At 38.9% G+C, this 19670-nt stretch overlaps 1 protein-coding gene across 3 annotated transcripts in view; it reads right to left on the bottom strand.

The window, feature by feature from the left end:
- Positions 1 to 1866: 1866 nt before the first annotated feature.
- Positions 1867 to 19670, bottom strand: part of LOC145436262 (uncharacterized) — a 42737-nt gene continuing 24933 nt past the window's right edge. Inside the window, exons 20-41 of one of the 3 annotated variants that reach the window (XM_080313627.1) lie at positions 17828 to 17880; positions 17701 to 17769; positions 17412 to 17465; positions 16940 to 17023; positions 16585 to 16677; positions 16271 to 16334; positions 15508 to 15665; positions 14062 to 14142; positions 12860 to 12935; positions 12477 to 12545; positions 11140 to 11246; positions 10841 to 10903; positions 10675 to 10785; positions 9561 to 9644; positions 8816 to 8923; positions 8087 to 8122; positions 6818 to 6928; positions 6198 to 6265; positions 4822 to 4977; positions 3856 to 4014; positions 2958 to 3108; positions 1867 to 2093 (exon numbers count right to left, since the gene is read on the bottom strand). In XM_080313627.1, coding sequence (XP_080169753.1) covers positions 2067 to 2093; positions 2958 to 3108; positions 3856 to 4014; positions 4822 to 4977; positions 6198 to 6265; positions 6818 to 6928; positions 8087 to 8122; positions 8816 to 8923; positions 9561 to 9644; positions 10675 to 10785; positions 10841 to 10903; positions 11140 to 11246; positions 12477 to 12545; positions 12860 to 12935; positions 14062 to 14142; positions 15508 to 15665; positions 16271 to 16334; positions 16585 to 16677; positions 16940 to 17023; positions 17412 to 17465; positions 17701 to 17769; positions 17828 to 17880 — 1982 coding nt within the window. In that variant the 3' untranslated portion in view covers positions 1867 to 2066. The remainder of the gene's footprint in view (positions 2094 to 2957; positions 3109 to 3855; positions 4015 to 4821; positions 4978 to 6197; positions 6266 to 6817; positions 6929 to 8086; positions 8123 to 8815; positions 8924 to 9560; positions 9645 to 10674; positions 10786 to 10840; positions 10904 to 11139; positions 11247 to 12476; positions 12546 to 12859; positions 12936 to 14061; positions 14143 to 15507; positions 15666 to 16270; positions 16335 to 16584; positions 16678 to 16939; positions 17024 to 17411; positions 17466 to 17700; positions 17770 to 17827; positions 17881 to 19670) is intronic. The other 2 variants (XM_080313628.1, XM_080313630.1) reach the window with 2 other exon arrangements.

The following is a 19670-nucleotide window of genomic DNA, read 5'->3' as shown; positions in this document are numbered from 1 at the left end:
TATTGTTTTTTGGCTATAACTCATTTCGTGTTCACAATAGAGAAAACTTTCTTCTTAAGACAGATAGAAACATCATGCGTCCGCAGATTTTGAGCTATATATCATGACTCTACGACCAGCGGTTGCCGAGATGGGCCATTTTACCCCCCCCCCCACGCGCAGAAATAGGGGCCCTACATATCAGGAATGAAACATGAATAGCTTGAGATTGTTGCTAATTACGTTGCTACGGTTGTCAAAAAACACCTCTTTACTGAATCAATTACCTGTTTAAAAGTAATTGAAATTGTAATAATTACATGTTTGACATAATTGTAATTTGATATTTTTAGCATTGAGTATTTGTAATTGTAATGTAATTGAAACATGCAAGGAAGTAATTGTAATTATATTAAAATATTGCAATTGATCCAACTCTGTATACCACCATTAATTAACACGTCGATGCGAAACGTATTACAGACCAGACTTGGACAACTAGATAATTCTAGTTGTCTAATTTCACTAAATTAGAGCGAAATGCCAGTAATCTAATTCTAATCTAATTTGCGAAATGGTTCCATGCTGTAATTCTAATTCTAATCTAATTTGCGAAATGTTATTATGCTCTAATTCTAATTCTAATGTAATTTGTGAAATGACCCTATGCTCTAATTTTAGTTCTAATCTAATTTACTGAGAATGCCTCTTTGTCTGAGGCATTTTGAAGCGAGTTAACAAGAATACCCCTCTCGCGTATAGGGAAATCCAGTGACAAGGTGCCATCGCCTTACTTATACCGTGTACGTGCACCGTGCAGTCATAGAAGTTATTGTGACGAATAACAGCCTGCTAACATAGTAGCTTGTGGTCTGCGAACAACATTCTAGTTTTTAAAACTTACGTTAGTACGTCGTTCTGACTAACATGGGCGGTGCCCATGGTTACCGCAAAAGAAGTAATATTTTATTAAAGTAGTACAATACAACAAGAAATATCATTATCATAAACGACATTTTATTTTGAACTATATGAGCTGCGCACGATACCCGACAACGCTTTCGATATTGGGACTAGCCAGACATGATCTTGTGGGGACGTCCTATACCAATTTCTAATCATCTTGTCTTGGCAGTGTCAGCATGGCCAGCCATTGCACGTCAAGGCAATATGCTTATTGATACAGCTGACTCTCCATCGATGGAATACTGTTGCCATCGCAGAAGCCGTTTCAGCTAATGTGGAATAGTGTTATTGGGCACATGCGAATAGCTTATTTTGAAACAATAACAATAATTTGAAACTGTAATCCATTTTAGCATTTAAAAATGCTTTATTTCACGTTTTTTCTAAATATCAAATCAGATCGCCGGCCGCGATTGCGGTGACCCCTGGTTTAGTAAAAAACGAGCCAAGCTTGGTGTACAGACGTTAACCATTTTTCATGGTTATTGGAATGCACTGTGATTTGATATGAACTGATTTTTGCTGCATTCATTTCCCATTCACAATTTCATTCAATTTCCAAGTATTTGCGAATTTAGTAATTATAATTATAATCTAATTTGAAAAATAATGTTTAAGTCTAATTCTAATCTAATTTGGAAAAAGCTGTGTAGCTCTAATTCTAATCTAATTTGGAAAAGCTGTGTAGCTCTAATTTTAACTCTAATCTAATTTGGAAAGAACTGTGTAACTCTAGTTCTAATTCTAATCTAATTCAGAAAAGCTGAAAATTTTCTAGTTGTCCAAGTCTGGTATAGACAAGTGAAGCCACAGCTGGGTAGCAAAACACCACTATTTTCACCACTGGTTGCAGACCACGCCACGTATAACAGCAAAAAAACACCACGACTACTCCTAGATCATATCCTCAGAAACTTCATCTAAACGCAATTTTCCAAAATATATTTCAGTGCACAACCATAATCAACGGAAAGTAAGAAAAAAACATCTTCAGAAATGCAACAGGCCACATTTTGGAACAAATAATAACGGAAACGCTCTTTTTGTGTTGGTGCTCCCTCTACCATCCTTCGCTCACACACTGGTCTCCGAATTGTAACGGCTATCAGTCCCGCATCACATCACTTCTTGACACACGCCCCGCTCGCCTTGAAAGATATTTCAATAAACATCAACTCGAACTGCGGTTACATATAACGATTTTCGGATGAACGTATTTGATATCTCCAGGGTTGGCAATGATATGAATACGCGGTATTTCGTCATCGCAACATTTGCATTGAAAAAGCTGTGCCAAAAGGACAAAACATCACATTCAATCTACACTATTGTACACAAGTGCAAGACATACGCCGTTCTCAGCAGAAGTCAGGCCGTGCATTGCACAGTGTGCAACTTGGCATGAAGTCATTGTACCTCCACCTCCATTGCCATGTCCTATAACCAGGCCAATACGATGATATATTGGCAGAAACGCCTAGGTGTTGCCATAATATCAAATTATATCATCATCGATCTGAATTGATGATGCTACCAGGCATAAAAGCTGGTCGCTGGTCGGCAATGGGGTTTTTCGGTGATCCTTTGAGCATCGGAAACATGAAGTATGAGCTACTCGATGATATATTTGTCAAGCTATGATCTGATAAACACACAGCTTGACAGCCTTGTTACATAATCATGAAGTGTAAAGGGACCTCATCATCTCAAAGTGATGTAGAACCAGCATTAATTGTTCCTATATTTTTCCACATAAACTGTTCCAATATCAACTTTTCATACTCTATTAGTTGCTGACGATTACCCCTGACGAGGGTCAGCTGTATATATTTGGGTTCATTTCAATATGAATGTACTATTCGAGTTAATTTATCAACAAAAATTATAGCTTCGACAGTATTTTCCACTGTGGAATACTGCAAACCCGGCCTCAACTTTAACAACATCCGTATAGCCATCATCGGAAGCACTACCAGATTGAACACGATAAATTTGCCACTATCTCTACTCACAGCGGCATTCTCTCTCTCCACCTTCTCCACCATCCTTTTCAGATCCCTGGAGATAACGCGCCTAAGCCGGTTCGTCGCCTCGTCATCCGTTCGGGAGGCTTCCGCCACCTCCGTCATTGACGACTTGAAGGCTTTTTTCGTTTCCAGGATGCTACACGGAGAAAAAACTTGTCATACCTCTGGCACAACAAAACCACACACCCAAAATACTGGGGGTGTTAAATCGCAAATGTTTAATTGAGTATAATTAGAAGTAGCAATATACAATGTTCTTTCCAATCCTCTACTAGTTGCCAACGATTACCCTTGACCAGCCTTGGACAACTAGGTAATTCTAGTTGTATAATCAGACTAATTAGAGCGTACGTGATAAACGCCCCAATCTTGGTATGTATAGACATTTCCCAATCTCGTGCTTCTCAGAATGAACTCTGATATTACACCAGCCAAACTTTTTTTTAATCAAAAAAAGCTGAGAATTTTCGAGTCGTCCAATTCACACAAGAATTGAAAACTGTATAGGTGTAATTGTAATTCTAAGCTAATTTGAAAATGCTGAGAATTTTCTAGCTGTCCAATTTGCACGAGAATTCTAATTCTAATCTAATTTAGATAAAAAAAACTATGTAGCTGTAATTCTAAGCTTAACTTAAAAAGCTGAAAATCTTCTGTTTATCAATTCACACAACATTTCAAATTCTAATCTAATTTGAAAAGCCGAGAATTTTCTAGTCGTCAATATTCAGACGAGAATTCTAATTATAATCTGATTTAGAAAAAAACTGTGTTGCTATAATTTTAATTCTAAGCTCATTTGAAAAAGCTCTATATAATCTTGTTGTCCAAATCCGCACTAAAGACACAAAAACTTCCGTCCCACTCCAAACATGCACCCTACCTTTTCGCGGTACGCCTCAAAGCGTCGTCCACGCGAGACTTCATCGTGTCCATGAACTCGAGGGTCTTGTCCTGTAGGGAGTCAAGCTCCTGCATGTTCTTTTCGCACTTCTCAAGACCCGCCTGAATCTTTGCTTGGCCCGACGCCATGGCTTTGGTCCTGAAACACGCGGGAAAGGACACCCGTCAGTAATCAAGCCCGCCGGCTCATCTTACAACAGTATATAGCAGCTGTATAAGTAAAATCGAATGAGCGGAAAAATTTGTTTTTAGTGACACATGTAAGGTGCCGTTATTAACCGTGTGATTGACAAATAATTTTGAGAGACCGTGTCTTTTTTAAACCATTATTAAGTACTGTTTCAATCGTTAGAGTGACAAATGATTCAAAAGAAGTTTTCTAAATGACGAATCCTTTATAAAATAATTCAATAAAAATGTCGAATTTGATGCTATTCCAACCCGTAGAAGCGAAGTTATTTGAGTTTTTCATTAATAATTCATGAATTAAAACGAACAGGAGTTCAAATTTTGAATTTATTATAAACTTGATAAAAACGTCAAATTTTCCAGTCAACCCCAAATTTGATGAAATTCCAACCCGTAGAAGCGAAGTTGTTCGAGTTTTTCCTTAATAATTCAGGGATTAATTTTACGAATCCAAAATTTTAGACAACTCAACTATCTCATGAAGGTTGATAGTAAAATTTGAAATTATTATCATTTTCATAATGAATTCAAAATTTTCAAACTCCTGTGCATTCACATCTACCAGTTGGAATCGACCCAAATTTGGTGTACAGCGTTTTTTATGCAACCTAACAATTTACCGAGTTTGTCCCATGAATTCAGAAAAAAAGCGATTTTTGAACAACCCTAGCGTGACAGCGTTCGTGAATCAGTGGTTAGAACACGCGTGGTTTCACCCTAAAAATAGGAAAATGGGCAAAATCCCCCGTCGGACAACCTGCGAGAATGGCCCTCCCCGTGAAGCCTGTCTATCCGACGGACGTAACTCTTCATTAATTTTATCGGGTTTCCATTTCCTCGCGAACGTTCATCGCTGCCAGAAGAGCTGGTATAAATATCCGACGGGCTACTGCGTGCGTTGGTCTCCGGAACTCTGAACAGAAACGACAGCTGCGCGTCAATTTGCGGCATCTCCCTATCAAAATACTAGACCCGTGAATGAACATATTACTATTCTCGTCGAGTTCAGAGTTGGGGTCGGAGCCAAACTTGGTACAAAGAACCAATTTAGTTAGTTGATGGCCGGCGCATGTTCCCAACATCGCTATTCCTTACTAGCTGAATTGGCTTCGCTGATGGCAAGTGCACTCCATCGAGGGAGAATTAGCTGACATCGATGGGCATTTTAACACTGCCAAGAAAATGACTCGACTCGAATCAATCTGTGTATTGACTCGGCTTGGACTTGAGTCATTGCACAGGAGTTTAAGCAAGACATATGACTCGAGATTCAGACGGCCAAGACCAACATTTCATCGTGATTTCGAAGAATAGTAAAGTAACCATACAATTGGGATTTCCATCTATCGACACTGGTACTTGAAAATGCGACTAGAGACTGCTCAAAGGAAAATTAGAATATTATAAATGCCAACTATTCGACATCACCAAACAGAGTTATAAAAAGTGGGTTTAACCAGACTTTAACTGGAAACTGAGCAGTAAACACAATGACATGGACTCGGACTCGAGTCATAAGTAACTCTGCTCGCTGACTTGGACTCGGTGGTGAATTGAAAATGACTCGACTTGACTCGAGTCAACACTATACAAGTGAGATTGACTTGTGACTCCAAGCTTGGTGACTTGCCCAGACACTGTCAAAACCGAGACACTTAAAAAACAGATTACACGACAAGACCAAGCTTTAGTACAAGAAGATAATCTTTCAGCTAGTAATGTGTCTCACTAGTCCCAGTATCAATTCCTGAGTAACTAAAAAGGGTTGTTAGATTTAGCGCGCAGCTCATAGAAAAATAATAAAATGATGTTCATGACCCATTGACCGTGATATTTCCTGGTTTATTTGTACATAGTTTATAAAATATTACTTCTGTTGTGGTAACTATGCCCACCGCCTATGCTAAAGAGCACAGCAATGTACCGACGTATAGTTATAAAACCGTGGTTGCTGAACTGTATGGCCTATTTATTCTTGATATTACAAAGTAATCCACGTCCAGTTTTGAGTTGGCGACCTCCGCACTAAAGTATAATAATCAAATTGGAGATTCTGTTCCTAATATCTGGTACAAGTAAATTCGAAATATCTACTAAAAATTCTGAAACTTTACCATACCAAAAAACACTCACCTCATCTCAAGCTTTTTTTTACTTTTGAAAAACTTCTTTGCGGGCAGCTCATTCTCATCGGACGAGGGGTAAAGAGCGCGAGAGTCAAGGAAGCCAACAATCGCTTGCCATGGCGTAATTAATGATGACGATTTTTTTAATATGAATTTTTAATTATCAATTTTAAAATTTGTAACATTTTTGCATCGGGTGGTAATATTGAGTTCACCGTCAACTATGGACAAATTGTTTATGTACCAAATTGCGTAATGGTGGCCCACAACTCATATTAAATCAGTAATATTTGTTAAGCAGAGATTTTTAATTCTAAATGTCACATATTTGCCTTTGAGTTGCAGGCATTGCCGTAATTACGAAATACATTTTAGTTTTAGTTTCATTTTGATTATCGAAGATTTACCATTCCACCAAGATTTTTTGAAATCAACCCACTCCTCAAGCAAAAAATTTCGAGAACCACTAGGCTGAATGCTTTTGCTATGAATAACTCATTACACACTATATCAAACGATATTGACCAAGTACTTCCTTATAAGAAATCCTCCATTTGCAAGCGTCGGGCACATATGTTGAAAAGCACACGTAAAAACATTTTCCGAAAACATATTTTAAAAGGATATTTTTCTCGGTGGGGAGATCTCTTTGCCGAAGACGTAGCGGTCTTGTCCGTCTGTCGGAGTCCTGTTGTTGACGACAGACGGCGCGGGTTCGGTGCGGATTGTCGTGGCGAGCTTAACACGAAAATTTACGAAAGTAAATCACAAAAGTAGCCAAATTCAAACCAGACAAACAGCGACAGCCCGCCATCACGAAACCTATGGCAATTCTACAGAGGTGGTACGAGGGTTTTTCAAAAACAACTTTTTTGCAGGATCCCCTGGATTAAATGATTCAATTGTTAAGTAGCCTAAAAACGCTACACACCAAATTTGGATTAATTGCAACCAGTAGAAGCCGATCGCAGAACCAATTGAAATCTTGAATGTATTATACCAAATTTAAAAAGGGTTTGGAAATTTTATTGTAAACCTCATGAAATTGTTGAGTTGTCTACAAAAATGATACAAAACAAATTTGACATAATTCCAACCTTGCGAATCCAAAACTTTCAACTGCAATAACTTCGCTTCTACCGGTTGGAAGTGAGCAAAAATTGTAATGCATCGTTCTTTTGGGCAACTGTACGATGTTATGGGGCTGACAGTAGATTGAAAAAAAAAAATTAATTCAATTTTTTCTTCACCAAGCTCAAAAATTTCATTGGCCGTGTCGGCTTCTATCGATGGGAATCCAGCCAAATTTGCAGTGAAGCGTGTTTTGGCGAAACTACTTACTTTCTACAGTTTAGATTTTGTAAAGTACAAAGTAGTTTTGGGATATGTTTTGCGTCACTTTTATGAGAGAAATTCTCTTCATAGTATCACTATCCGATAACTGAATGCATTTTCGGGCTGTTGATGGCAGTGCCAGTTTCTAATTCAGTTGTAGTTTCATTGTAGTTTCATTCATTTCACACTAAATAAAGTTTATGTGGTGTCTATTTTGAAATTCCTGTGACTGATTAGAAATTGTAATCCGACAATATCAAATTATTATTCCGACAGAAAATATCGACTATCAGTTGAAATATACTTCCACAGTGACATCAGAATTTCGTGCCAGTGACGTCGTATTTTGTGATACGATTGTTGATATACAATGTTATTTCAAATTCTCTACTAGTTGCTGACGATTACCCTGGACGAGCGTCAGCCGAAAATATTCTGGTTCATTTCGATAGACATATACTATTCAACTGTATATTGAAGTGATGTACCTTCAGATATCAGAATTAGGTCAAAATCATGATGTCGGGCGGGTTCTAGTCTAGACATTATTAGTGAACAAACCTTGATTGTCGTGTCGTCAAAGATGTTTTCGAAATCCTGTAATGTGAGAGAGGTAGTTAGGCATCGCCATTACTTCACAAGATCACAATCCTGCACTTAAATTGAAACACAACCAAATTCGTCTTGAAATAGGTCCCAGACGCAATACCGTTGTGATCACAGTTCTAGACATGCAATTTATTCTCATTGTATAAGAGAAGATGATATGAAAAAGTCGCAGCAGCAGCCGTACTATTTTCGCTTTAACTACTTGAAATGAGAAAAGATGTGGTTGGATTCAGCCGATTTGCACTGGTTTCAAAGAACCGTCTCATGAAATTTTACGAGCCCAGTGAACAGGTTAGTATTACTGGTTAATTTCAATCAAAATTTGTAGCAGAACATGATAAAAATTCATCTTAATTGATTGAGTAAGCTAACAAAAACTTAATATCCCATTACTGGCCGTAAGCATACAATCAAAAACACAGGAGTCACAGACAGTAGGCCAGGGGCACAGCCTCATCAAGCTCAAAAGCACAGAGGGGGAGCAACACCACGTACTCATAATGAAAGTCGGCGAATTCCAAAATCAGCTTAAAAATGATAGATGATGGCAAAAGCTGTCCTTGAAGCCTATCCGAGAGAACAAACACTATCTCTCAATATGCAGAATATCATCGCTACAATCTCAAAAAATCACACGAACATTACAACTGTGTATAGACAAGAGTGGAAAATTCCTCACACCTTCGACAGCAAACCAAACGCAGTTTTCCCAGTCGAGTTAGCTTCGGGGATTGTGTCGCTAGCTTTGGGACCGGTGTTTACGTCCGTAGACTTGTCCCCATCCACAATCTGTAATATATACTTTCAAACAGTCACTGTGAATGATAATGGAGAATATTGCATCGCAGGGGTGATCCAGAGCAAATAGTAAAGATTCCAAATCAAATTTGGATATCAACCAGGTTTGTAACCGGGTCATAAGGTTTCTGGTCACAAGACAATCTTAGTTTTAAAGTTTTGACCAAGTCGAGTAATTTTCAATTCACCACCGAGTCAAGTCAAACAGCAAAGGTTCGAGTCCGAGTCTAATTCATAGTGTTCAGTGTTCACTGTTCATAAACGAGATCAAGTCGGGATCATATTGAATATCTTACATTTCTAATGTACTCATTTTCACACTATTAATATGTTTAGGCTATTCTAACAGATTGCCATTGCTGGGTCTATTTTTCAAATATCGGAACTGCCAGTGACGTCATATTCGGCGATACAATTGTTGATCTACTTATCATTTTAAATTCTCTACTAGTTGCTGACGATTACCCCTGAAAAGCGTCAGCCAAAAATATTCGGGTTCATTTCAATATGAATATAAGATTCAATTGTATATTGAAAATCTGTACCTATCAGAGACTCTTCCATCATTATATTGAGAGCAACCTCTTTTTAATCCTAGCAACTCGAAATCAGTAGAAATTCACAGTACCGGCATATCGTTCGGCCTGTTCCAGTCTCCCGTCTCGGTGTCGGACAAACCGTGTGCACCCGTCTTCGGTTTTGCTATCACAGTCTGTAAATATAAAAACACAAGTTGAGCGTTGGTTACAACGCAATCGCCCTAGGTCTGTTGAAAAAGATTTCAACATTCCACGGAGTAGGCTAAATTGTTAGGTTGTCGTGTAAAACCAAATTGAAACTTTAGGAAGTAACATTATTTACGGTGGAAGGCTTGTTTGGTCAGAGTATAGGCACGATTTTTACCAAATTCGCAATCTAAAAAAATAAAAAATTCAGTCGTTTATGAAGGCTAATGCCCCCGGTTTCATCCCTTATCTCAATTTCCACTCATGTCCTACCTAATTGGGACTTACAAATTACATATGCTGTCAAGGATACCGTTAAGATGGTTACCGTGATTTATTGCCGATTTTCAATATATTTTACTGTTCTTTATACAATATACACTTTCCCTTTCCTATGTCCTCAGACGTATATATTTTGACGCAATTTATACCACGTTCAGCAGGAGCATCTTTAAGAGAATGTGAAGTTTTAAAGTAGCTTGGCTTATCATTCAACATCTAAATATGTTGTACCAGGGTTGTAACCAAGTCACAAGGCTCCGAGTCACAAGTCAATCTCACTTTTATGGTTTTGACTCGAGTCAAGTCGAGTCATTTTCAATTCATCGCCGAGTCAAGTCAGCGAGCAGAGGGTCGCTGGCATTATGACTCGAGTCGAAGTCGTTGTGTTGACTGCCCAGTTTCCAGTTAAAGTCTTGTTAAAGCCACCTTTTTTAAGTCTGTTTGGTGATGTCGAATGGTTCGCATTTATAATTTACTGATTCTCCTCACTTTTAGGAGTTTCTGGTCGCATATTCAAGTACCAGTACCAATAGACGAAATCCCAACAGTGTGGTAACTTAACTATTCTTCGAAATTACAATGAAATGTCGGTCTTGGCCGTCTGAGTCTTGAGTCATATGACTCGAGTCCAAGTCGAGTCAATACGCACATTGACTCAAGTCGAGCCAGTTTCGTATTTTGAAAAATTGACTTGAGTCAAGTCATGACTCGACTCATTACAACCCCGTGTTGTACCTTCGACAATTGAGGCTGTTCTTCTTCCGTACTTCGCGCAATGTCGTCAAACGAGAGGTTGCCCGCCGCGCCCACGCATTCCAGCAAGCTCAGTCTGCTTACTATGGAGTTCTGGAAAAAGACTTCTATGATGGTCGACAGTCCAAATGCGTTTACGCAATCTTACGTTGTTCCGCGGACTATCGCTGTCGTCGCTGGAGCTGAGCGACACGCGAAAAGATGTGTCGATCTGAAATAAATAGATTGGTGGTATTTAAAAGGAACGTGGACTCTACCCACTTTTGAATTCCCTTATTGTTCTCTAGGAGAGAGTAATATGCTTATCCCTTGTTCTGAACCTCTTAAATCTTTATAATTAACCCTTTGTCATACTAGATTACGCCCACATTCAGTCGTCAATCGTTCACTGATATTTGCTAGTGATTCTCCTTTCCAATACACTGCAAGAAAAACAAATCGACTCACGGATTTGTGCGCGGATTCCTTCCGCCGCTTATAAGTCTTTGTGATTTTGGGCGTTCTCTTTTTTTCGTCGATTTGCTCTTGTATCCAGCTTGGCTCAGAGACGTCGCCTGATACGAATTGGCAAATCAAACTTTGGTGTGACACAAAAACACCCCACACCAGATTTGGACTACTAATTAACTAACTAGTCTAATTAGACTAATTAGCACGAAATGACAGTACTCAGATTCATTCTAATTCCAATCTAATTCGGAACCAACTGCGTAGGTATGTTTCTAACACTAATGTACTCGGGAAAAACTGAAAATTTTCCAGCCAACTCTGTTTATACTTGTACTTTTAAAAATCAGTGATAGTATCGTGACCTAGTACCATAATTGGATACTTTAACCATGCTTTATACCAGGGGCGGGCCGGATCCGGCCCGCGGACAGTTTTCTGTCTTACATGATGTGGCCCGCGGCCCCAGTCTTCCGAGATTCCCCAGTACTTGCTTACATACATCAAATTTTATTGACTGTATGTAATTATACACATGTATGCGCAGCGAACGAGGGTGGAGCTTACGCGTCAGTTCGTCGAAGCGAGAAGACTTGCATTATCGGCATTTACGATGTACTCAACCGTAACGTCAATTGTGGTAATCATGGTGTTTGGCGACTTGGTCATTTGCACCAGACCAATATTTCTTATTAGTGATTCCGTAACCGTCGACTTGCTGCACGGCACACTTCTAGGCTTTTATAAGACACCACGTATGCCAGGGTTCGATAACTCAAAACGGGTCGAGGGCCACTTTCAAATTCCGAGGCCGCGGGCAGCATGAATTCAATTTCGAGATAAAATAGGCAACACAGTTGAACAACCACGCTATCTCGTCACCTACAAAACCCTAATGAGTAGATATTTGGTAAATTTGGGGTACCGGGTTTATCGAACGCCTTGAAATCTTCATTAAGGATTGAACAGTGCGTTGATTGATCAGAGAGAAGCAGACATGGTGGTGCCTGTATGACAATGCTGTCCTTCAATCCACATTGTCTTTGTCATTACTGGCGAGAAATGGCTTTAAAGTGACATTGCTGTCGTTAAAATACATTCATCAAACACGAATTATTCCTTGTATATGTGGATAAAAGGGTGAATAATGTATCAATTCAGCAATCTGGCACGCCAAGTACTCAATTTTCCAATATCCGGCCCGCCGAATGGAGAAGTTGCCCGCCCCTGCTTTAAACTGTGATTGAATATGAATTTCAACACTATTTCCACTCGACTTTGGTTAACCTCATTTGAAAACATTAGTTTTGGGTCCTAAGACAGAGGAGCCGACTTACCAGATGTTGCCTCTGACATAGAGTCAAACAAATGCGTCTTCTTTTTTCGCCCTTTGCCAGAACGACGCTCTGGAATAGAAATTATCTGATCGCACATCCTCCATGTAGTATTTGAAAAGAACAGAATGCACCAAATAATCACAAATTAATGACCTCGAAATTGTCACAATGACTCGTACGCGCAAATTTAGTCGATACATACATTGACTCATGTCGAGTCGAGTCATTTTCCGTATTTGAGAAAATGTCTCGAGTCAAGTCGAGTCACTAAAAAATCCTGAGACGAGTCCCGCTCAAACTGATTCACGACTCGAGTCATTACAACCACGACGACCAGACTAAATCGACAGCAAATCTCGCACTCCTGCGACAGCTATACTCACTCGACGTCGTGGGGTTTTGACTGCCGGTTTTCGCAGTTGGATCAAAAGATACTCTCGCCTTTTTCTTTTTATAGCCCTAAAAACAAACGCCATAAACCTCTGCACGCACTTCGAGCTAAAGTAACCTCAAAATTTACTTGAGAACTTCAAAAAACATTTGAATAAAATATTCATATCTATTCCCGAAGCTTTACGGCTGACACTCATCAGGGGTTACCGTCAGCAATAATGAGAACATTCAAAAAACTATACCTAACAACAATAAGTATCGCTAATTACGACATCACGGAGGGAACAAAACAAAACATGTTATTGCGCGATTTACAAATGATACACAAATTCTTTCTGCTGAAGTGGTCTAGGTTGACTCCAGAACAGACAAATGAAATAATTCATGACCCTTCGCCAATACAGAGAACATGTCCTCGTGATAACGGGCAGCACACATTATTTTTCCAGCAAGTGTCTGCCAATGGAAGACTTTTGTATTCGCAAACAACATAGTTGGAACCAAGTCACAAGTCAATCTCACTTTTATAGTTCTGACTCGGGTCATTCTCAATTCATCGCCGAGTCAAGTCAGCGAGCAGAGGGCGGAGTCCGAGTCACGGTATTATGACTCGAGTCCGAGTCATTGTGTTGACTGCTCAAGTTTTCAGTTAAATTTTTGTTAACCCGATAATGCTGGTGATATCGAATATTTCGTATTCATAATACGCTAATATTCCTCACTTTTAGCAGTTTCTGGTCGAATTCTCAAGTATCTGTACCAATAAACGAAATCCCAATAGTGTGGTTACTTTACTATTCTTCGAAACTACAATGAAATGACATACTTGGCCGTCTGAGTCCCGAGTCATGCGCAATGACTCGAGTCCAAGTCGAGCCAATACAAAAATTGACTCGAATCGAGTCGAGTCATTTTCGTATTTTGAGAAAATGACTTGGTAAACAAGCAGATTGTTTTGCTACAACTTCGGGATATATAATTTGATGGAAGGTGGAATGTGTTCTTCGATGCGGCCCTGCTACTGTTTGGTAGTGGCACTTGAATTCATAAATTACGTTACTTTGCTGTGAAACCTTCAAAGAACAAGTATCTAGTCACTAACCCCGTTTGCTCATACCTACAAGCAATACGATGAAGAAGGCATATCAAAATCTCTAGTCATTTGAAACAGCACAAAACAATATGGGCTCACCCTGGGATTGGCTTCCACGATTTCGCCTTGGTGGGCGGTCAGTTTGGTGCTTGCAAACAACTTCGCGTAATCCACATCATCCTGCGTTCAATTTTCGACAGCGTCAGATAATATGGGTGTACTATTCTACAGCATTTAACACAAATAAAATGATCTGGTATTCGAAGCCAATTTTTCTGATCGAAACACCTTCGTTTGTATGAGAATAGCAAATGATATCATAGTTCACTCTTACGAGGATGAGAATAGCAAACGTCTGTACAGCAAGTTAGGCTCGTACAGCGCTATACAGTTTTCCTGTAGCATTTGCAGGAAAATCAGAAATTAGGTTAGAATTAAAATTAGAGCATAGGAACATTCCACAAATTAGATTGAATTAGAATTAGAGCACAGAAACATTTCACAAATAAGACTAAAAGTAGAATTGCAGCTACAAAGTGTTTTTTCAAAATTAGAGTAGAATTACAATTGTAGCTATACAGCTATTTCCAAATTAGAAGCAATTACAATTATAGCTGGACAGTTTTCTCCAAATTAGAGTAAAATTAGAATTTAACCTAGTTTTTTCAAACTTAGATTAAAACTAGAATTATAGCTACTCAGTTTCGTTTCAAATTAGATCGGGATTAGAATTACTGAATTCGTGAAAACATGGGCATCCAATCAAGTTACGTTAATATCAAACCATAGTTCATTCTTATGAGGATAAGAATAGCAAACGTATGTACAGCAAGCTTGGCTCGTTTCGTAGCCTACTGTAAATTAGGGGTACTCAAAAATGAATTTTTTTCCCAAATCGTACTGGCTACTTGATAAAATTGTTAGGTTACCTAATTTAAGCCTACACACCAGCTAGTATCCGCATTGCTACAGGAGAAGAAAGTTTCGATTTATTATATAAAAATAAATATAATAAAAAAATTTGAAAATTTTCCGTTCACCCCACGAAAGTGTTGGTTGTCTATAGAGACGATGCTCACCAAATTTGGTTAATTCCAACCGGCGGAAGCGGAGTTATTGCCGTCGAAAAATTTGGATTATGAATAAAATAGTATTCACGGTGGGCACCACTATAATAAACAATTATAGAATTATTCACCGTAAATACTATGTTATTCACGATCCAAATTTTTCGACGGCAATAACTCCGCTTCCACTGGTTGGAATTGAACCAAATTTGGTGTGCAGGCTTAAATTCGGTAACCTACCAATTTTATCAAGTAGCTGGTAGGATTTGAGAAAAAAAGTCATTTTTGAATACCCCTGCTGTACAGCATTTACAGGAAAACCTGAAATCAGTGTCGTATTCAAATTGGAGTACAGAAACATTTCGCAAATCAGATAAGAATTGGAGCAAAGAAAGATTTCACTAATTATACTAGAATTAATTAGATTTCCAAGCCTGATATTGACGTGAAAGAAGCGCGTTCGCGTTGACAAACTCACATCACGAGGGGCGTCCCGAACCGTCTGTATGCTAGGTAGCACGACGGTGGGACTCGTGTCGATCACGGGCACCTCCTCGAACGCTTCGTAGGGAAGAGGTGCGGCTGCCTTGCGTTTTCGCCTCGGTGTTTTTTTACGTACGACCTCGTCAGTGCGGTCTGAAAAGCGCCGTCAATTTTACTCGGTATTCAAATAGGAATCGGGAATCTAATGTGCCAATGCACCAACCTCGTCAACCACCGCTAGAGTGCACTACGCTATTACACCAGACTTGTACAAGCTTCCAATTTAGATAGTTGATGGTTAACAAACTGCTGGTTATATGAGCAGTTCTAGCTTTAGTAGCAAATGTTGAAAAGTTAGTAGTTCTAGGTGTGCATTTTGAAAATCCTACTACTTTTTGTAACAAAATTCGATGAAATTTAGCGAGTATGATTGAATCCAGTCAACAGCGAAGTGGGTTTTCCTTCAAAATAAACCGAACAGTCAAAATCGTGTTGGGGGTTTCAACAAAACTTTTCCTCGCCGAAATTTCCGTAGAACCAGGCAAGGCAGGTGTAATAAAACAAAAACAAAACCGCACCAAATTTCACATCAAATTTATGTTGCAATTCTTTGTTTCAAGTTGAATGATTTTGTCGCGATCACATTTCGGGATGACTTTCACTTTTGAAACTTCGGCGGTCCCCGTAATTTGTGCTAAAATTTTACCGACTCGCGAACTAAAACAGCTAAGAACCACCGCTCGAAGAGACGTGCATACCTTTTCCCAAAAGATCTTGTCTCGGTTCGACGTTAAGAGAGCGCAGCGCATTCCTTTTACCGGTCTGAAACGATAGAATATCGAAACCTTAACAGAAGAGTTTGGTTAATTAGAAATTTGACCTAATCCAACCCAAAATTTTGATCATATAGCTACGTGATGGCATTGGGAATGAATAGCATCTTAGTTACGACTTGAGACTTTTCAATTCAGTCACACATCTCATTACCAGATACTGGATTACCAAATTTTTTCCACTCAAGATCCGCTTACCAACTCTTCTGGTATGGACTACAACAAAATATAACACGAACCTTCACGAATTTTTCCGCGATAGGGCGGTTCGGAACAGGTTTGATCGCTGCATCGTCTACCTCAGACTCTACGGACGCAGTTACATCGAACATCTGAAGATTAAAATAATAATGACGTCTTTTCTTATCATTAGTATCAAAAGAATGCAGTGGATAGTTTCCGATTAACCTACGAAATGGTGTCAATAAACCTCAAAAACTTGAAAATATACGGGACCAACATAATTCAAAACTTCACCCCAACCATGGTGTACTGTGACAACCCCACACTCGGGATAAGACAAACACTATCTCCCTTTCTCTGTCAAATCTATGCACACTGCCCTCTCAACATTAAAACTGGATATCTCCTTACTTGACAAACTTCTGCGTTGATCAGCGATCTCTTCTTTTTTGCACTGCGGACTAACTTTTTCCCTTCCGATTTACCTGTATCTGACTGAAAACAGTTTTGGTTCAAAAGCATTTTCAAGTAAGACACATCACATGAGAATAATCAAAATTTCACGAAGTTTCTGCGAGATTCGCCAAAAGTTTGAGTTTGCGTCAAATTCAGATCGGGGATGTCGCCAATATTCAATTTTCAGTAATCAATTGATACCCGTTATTGAAAATATGTATTTGTTAACATGTTTACAAGTCGAATTGCCGATTCCGTCCTACCATCGCAAGTCTCCACATTTGTTAAAATGCATTCCTTTCTATTCTGAAATACATACACTGAGACTTAATAGCAACCCTGCTGCTCTGCAAATCACTATATATCACTTCACTTTGTAGATTCGAATGTAAGATGCACTACCTCGCTCATCTTTCAATATAGTTACCTGTTTTAGGCCACCGTCTACGTTTTCCTTGTCTTGAAACTGTCTACGCAATTGCTGGAAAAGATTAGGCATATCAACTTGTGATTACTCGCACAATTAGCAGACAGGTACGGCGGTTGACTCCACAATCACAAGCAAGTGATAGGCTTGAGCAAGAGAAATAGAAAACTGCCAAAAGTACATTCAAAGATACTCAAATCTGCAAACCTTTAACCGAAAATTTGATTACTGCAAGCTCCATGAAATAAGCAATCTAACTTTATCAGCACTTAAAGTCGAAACAGCATACCTCGAATTCCTCATTAACTTTATCGGTGGTAGAGCTTCCTCGTTTTGACTCGGTACGATTGTTCCGATTCTAATGCAGAAATGCGTTCATTTTTTCGCAAGAAAAAGGCGGAAATTAGCAAACTCACATTTTTCTTTGCGTTATTTTGGCCTTTTTTCTGCTTTTCAGACGGTTCTTGTGCTGAACACAAGACGGAAAATATTGGACGATACCGATACAACAAATTATAATTACAGTGACTCCAGTGAGTTTAAAGCGTTTAGAATTCAATCACAACAAACACCAAGGTTTGCCAAACAAATTTCTAATCCAAGATCCAACGCAAAGCAGATAATCGTCATATTTGAATATATTACACTACTTCACTGCAGTAATGCAACAAAACAATTCGGTTACATTCACAATTACAAGAGCACCATCTAGATAGCCAAAACGTTCACAGTACCATTCCAAATCACACAATCAGTAGATTGCTATATATTCTTACCAAAAAAACAGAACATTTCGCGCTAAAAACTGATACCTTTGACATCTTTGACATTCCAAAAGTAAACTTTAACAAAATTTTCCCCCCAAAGTATTTAAATTAGGCATTGTTGCACATAATGATGGAATTGAAATACTTTTCTACATTTCTGCTTGGAGCTGCGGAAGTAGCTTGGCAAGAATAGAGAAAAAACGTTAGACGGCAGCAGTTCTTCAATTGCAGCAGCATACCGACAATGTTGCCTACATCGCACTTTTTGGACCTCACCCCATATCTGAGTTATGTTAACATCTCGTAATCCATCTATAAGTTAAGAATCACTATGCTGTAAGAACCAATATCCACCACGCAGTAAAGTTTCAGATCCAGATTAGAGATATCGAAGTGAGCTCGTAAAAACTTCGGACCTACTAAAAATTTCACACGTTTTTAGGTGTGTTGATCATTAAACTATGTCAACTGTTTTGTTTCATTCAATGATTTTATGATTCACAAGTAGTCAATGGGCCATCTACAACAGTCAACCTATAAAGTAGGCTATAAGGTGTAAAATGCCTAAGACAGCGGTTCTCAACCGGGGGTCCACGGACCCCTAGGGGTCCGCGAAGCAATTTCAGGGGGTCCGCGAGACCTCTAAATTTTTTAAATGGTTGATAACCTAATTTCTATTTCATTTTTTATTTTGTGAAAGCATGAGGTAGTTTCGCACCACAACTGCTAAAACTTCATGATTCATATCATCATCATAATCGTCTGACATGAACTATCGTAGTGTGGGAATTCATTTTCATTGCTAATTTTCCATTAATGTGCTGATACAAACATATTGCTGTTTAGAGACGTTTTGTTGGGGTTTGTGGAAAAAATAAAAATATGGAGATAGCAACGTCAATCAGGGTGACGTCGTAATGTCTGCGAAACCTTCTCGGTTTGAAGTTGTCAATCTCATCAAATTAGAGTGCAATCGTTTGAAATAAAAATTTCCGCGAAGTATTTCCCTAATTTGTCCCAATGCAGGGATTGAAACCTCGCCACGAAATCCATTTTATCATGTGACATACATAACCACTATTTGAAGAGATTCTTGCTTATTGAAATACCCGGATATTTTCGGCTTATACTCGTCATAAATCGGACAATGATATACCTGCCCTTATAGCTCGGATATCAGATTTGGCGCATTATTCTTATTCCGGATGCCCTATGGACAAGGTTGGTTTTTGATGAACAAGGAGTGTTTCGTTACTATCACAGCATTACGCTCCAACCCTGAAATTCATATCACCAGTTATATTGGTATGCAGCCTTGTCTTGTAAATGTTCAATTGCTCGTGGTCGAAAATGTTTGCTCGTAAATATGTATGCAAACCCGACAGAACAAGTCGCTTCATTATAGTCTTTCTCAGGTGGGGAAACTTGGATCGATTCTTTGGCGCATAAAATTTGTCTATACTTTTAGATAAGGATTTCACTTTGACAGTAG

The sequence above is a fragment of the Botryllus schlosseri genome, chromosome 3 (assembly GCF_051294905.1).
Source record: "Botryllus schlosseri isolate E-star chromosome 3, Bs_hap1, whole genome shotgun sequence".
Taxonomy (NCBI): domain Eukaryota; kingdom Metazoa; phylum Chordata; class Ascidiacea; order Stolidobranchia; family Styelidae; genus Botryllus; species Botryllus schlosseri.
Note: the sequence above shows the minus strand (reverse complement) of the source record. Positions and strands in the feature narration are given on the sequence as shown.